At 56.9% G+C, this 2,016-nt stretch overlaps 1 protein-coding gene across 1 annotated transcript in view; it reads right to left on the bottom strand.

Moving 5' to 3' along the window:
* METTL22 (methyltransferase 22, Kin17 lysine) overlaps positions 1-2,016 on the bottom strand; it is a 15,130-nt gene that overhangs the window by 1,178 nt on the left and 11,936 nt on the right. The window contains exons 8-10 of the mRNA XM_004706240.2: positions 1,860-1,940; positions 1,574-1,676; positions 3-68 (exon numbers count right to left, since the gene is read on the bottom strand). Of these exons, the coding sequence (XP_004706297.1) occupies positions 3-68; positions 1,574-1,676; positions 1,860-1,940 (250 nt within the window). The remainder of the gene's footprint in view (positions 1-2; positions 69-1,573; positions 1,677-1,859; positions 1,941-2,016) is intronic.

Genomic DNA, 2,016 nt, shown 5'->3' with positions numbered 1-2,016 from the left:
GCAGGGAGCCGAGGAAGTGGTCGTAGGCTTCACACGTCACGTCCAAGTGTCTCAGCGTGAAGTTCAGCCTGCAAAGCACAGGGGGCTTGCTCCCCTCACCACTCCCTTTCTGCTGGCTCCTGGCCCCTCCCCGGCAGGGCGTGGCACTGGGGGCTCTCTCCTGGAGCTGGAGAGGGGCGGCACGCCCATTTCACAGAAGTGGACGCTGAGGTTTGGAAAGGTGTCCCAGGCTCAGAATTACACCAGAAATGGTCCCCTGCCTCTGAGGAGCTACAGATGGAGGGAGAACCCAAGGGTGGCGTCTCCAGGTGCCTCTGCTCCCACCGGCACCCACCCAGCAGGGAACCTGGTGCCTGGTAGCTGCCCAGGCAGCAGGTGAGGGGCAGAGGCAGGTGCAGAGGGCATAGAGGGCACAGAGGACAGAGTGAGGGTGCCTTTACAACCATCTTTCTCTTGCCCTCACCCTCCAGCAGGCGGATCTGTGGCTACTGAACTTGTGATGCCCATTTTGTGTTTTTCTTCTTCAAAACTGTTCATCACAAAAACTCCAACCACACAAAAGGGGTGAGAGCCATGTAAGGAACTACCAGAAAGCCACTGCCCAGCTTCAACTCATGGCCACAGCCACATCATCCCCACTCCCCCCCACCCCGCCGGCCAGGTCACTAAAAAGTGCACCCAGACAGCTCTGCCGACAGAGCAGATGGCGTGAAGAGACAGACTAAAACTGCAGCACCATTATCACACCCAACAAAAGGAACGCAACGCTTTCCTATAAATCTCCAGTCAGGCGCCAACTGCCGTGGACCGTCCCAATACTTTTCCTCTGTGGCTTACGGACGCGAGGCCCAGACCTCACTCAGAGGTGATAGGTGCCTTGACAGAAGGCCTCATTCCACGTGACCAGTATACACAACCTGGCAATGAACATGCAAGTAGGTGCAGCTTTGTCCACACCGCGATGGCTTCTACAGGGTGAACTTCCAGATGGGGAGTTTCTGGGTCAAGAAGGATGCTCAATTGTATGGTCTGTGCTACCTGTTCCCAACTGTCTCTCAAACAGGTTGGAACAACTGTGAGTCATGGGAGAAAAATGTGTGTAAAGTGTCCAGCATTCTGGCTATCACTAGGCAGGCATTTGATCAAAGGGAGTTAGACACGTTAGGAGACTGCTGTCGAAACATCCTAGAGCGGGTGCTGCCGTGTGTTGAGTCCCTGTCTGGACAGAGCAGGAGGCTGAGGGGTCGAGGAGAGAAAGTTGCAGAAAGAGAAGAGGTGCAGTGTGTGCTAGTCAAAGTGGTTGGTTCGTCTGCATTTGATTTCTAGTCTCCTCCCATGCTGGCTACGGCTCAGACCAGCTCCCTGACGTCTCAGCCTGCCTCCCTTCATCAGGAAAATGGGGACCAGGGTGGCTGCTCACAGGGTTAGTGTGCACAGATGGTGGGACAGAGCCAAGCACCAACAGGCCTTGAGGGATTGTAGGTAACCGCAGTGACCCTGGTGGGGGAGCGGGAGGATGGGGGAAGCCTGGCTGATGTGTTGCCCGGTGAGGCCCTGGCAGAGCGGAGCTTACCTCTTCTCCACCGCCAGGATGACGGTGCAGGGGTTCTTCAGTCTGTGAGCGAGCCGGGTGAGGGTTCTGAAGAGGGCATCGGTTAGGTCGTCGTCGTAAAACACTGCGGACAGCAGAGGCATTGGTAAGCAGCGGTGTTTCCCCAGGGCCCTGGGAAACCCTGGCGTCACAGAACAGTGACAGCCCGCAGATGGGAAACCGCAGGGAGAGGGGACGAAGTGTTCTGGAAAGATGCTCCAGGATCTACGGGCAATAACAACACTTGCTGTGGCCAGGGGTGTGTCACCTTCCGCCGCAAGCAGCACAGTGGTGTGGCTGTACAGGTGGGAGATCTCTTCTTCTGACCAGCTGAAGGGGACCTCGGGGTCTACGGAGAGAGAGGGCGGTTTGTGCCCACCGCTGTCTCCACAGCCACAACTCCCACCGAGACAGGTTGAGAGCAG

This window comes from Echinops telfairi, unplaced genomic scaffold, assembly GCF_000313985.2.
Source record: "Echinops telfairi isolate 266 unplaced genomic scaffold, ASM31398v2 ScPeMD7_5;HRSCAF=22, whole genome shotgun sequence".
NCBI classification, from domain to species: domain Eukaryota; kingdom Metazoa; phylum Chordata; class Mammalia; order Afrosoricida; family Tenrecidae; genus Echinops; species Echinops telfairi.
The sequence above is the reverse complement of the archived record's forward strand: the minus strand, read 5'-3'. Positions and strand labels throughout refer to the sequence as shown.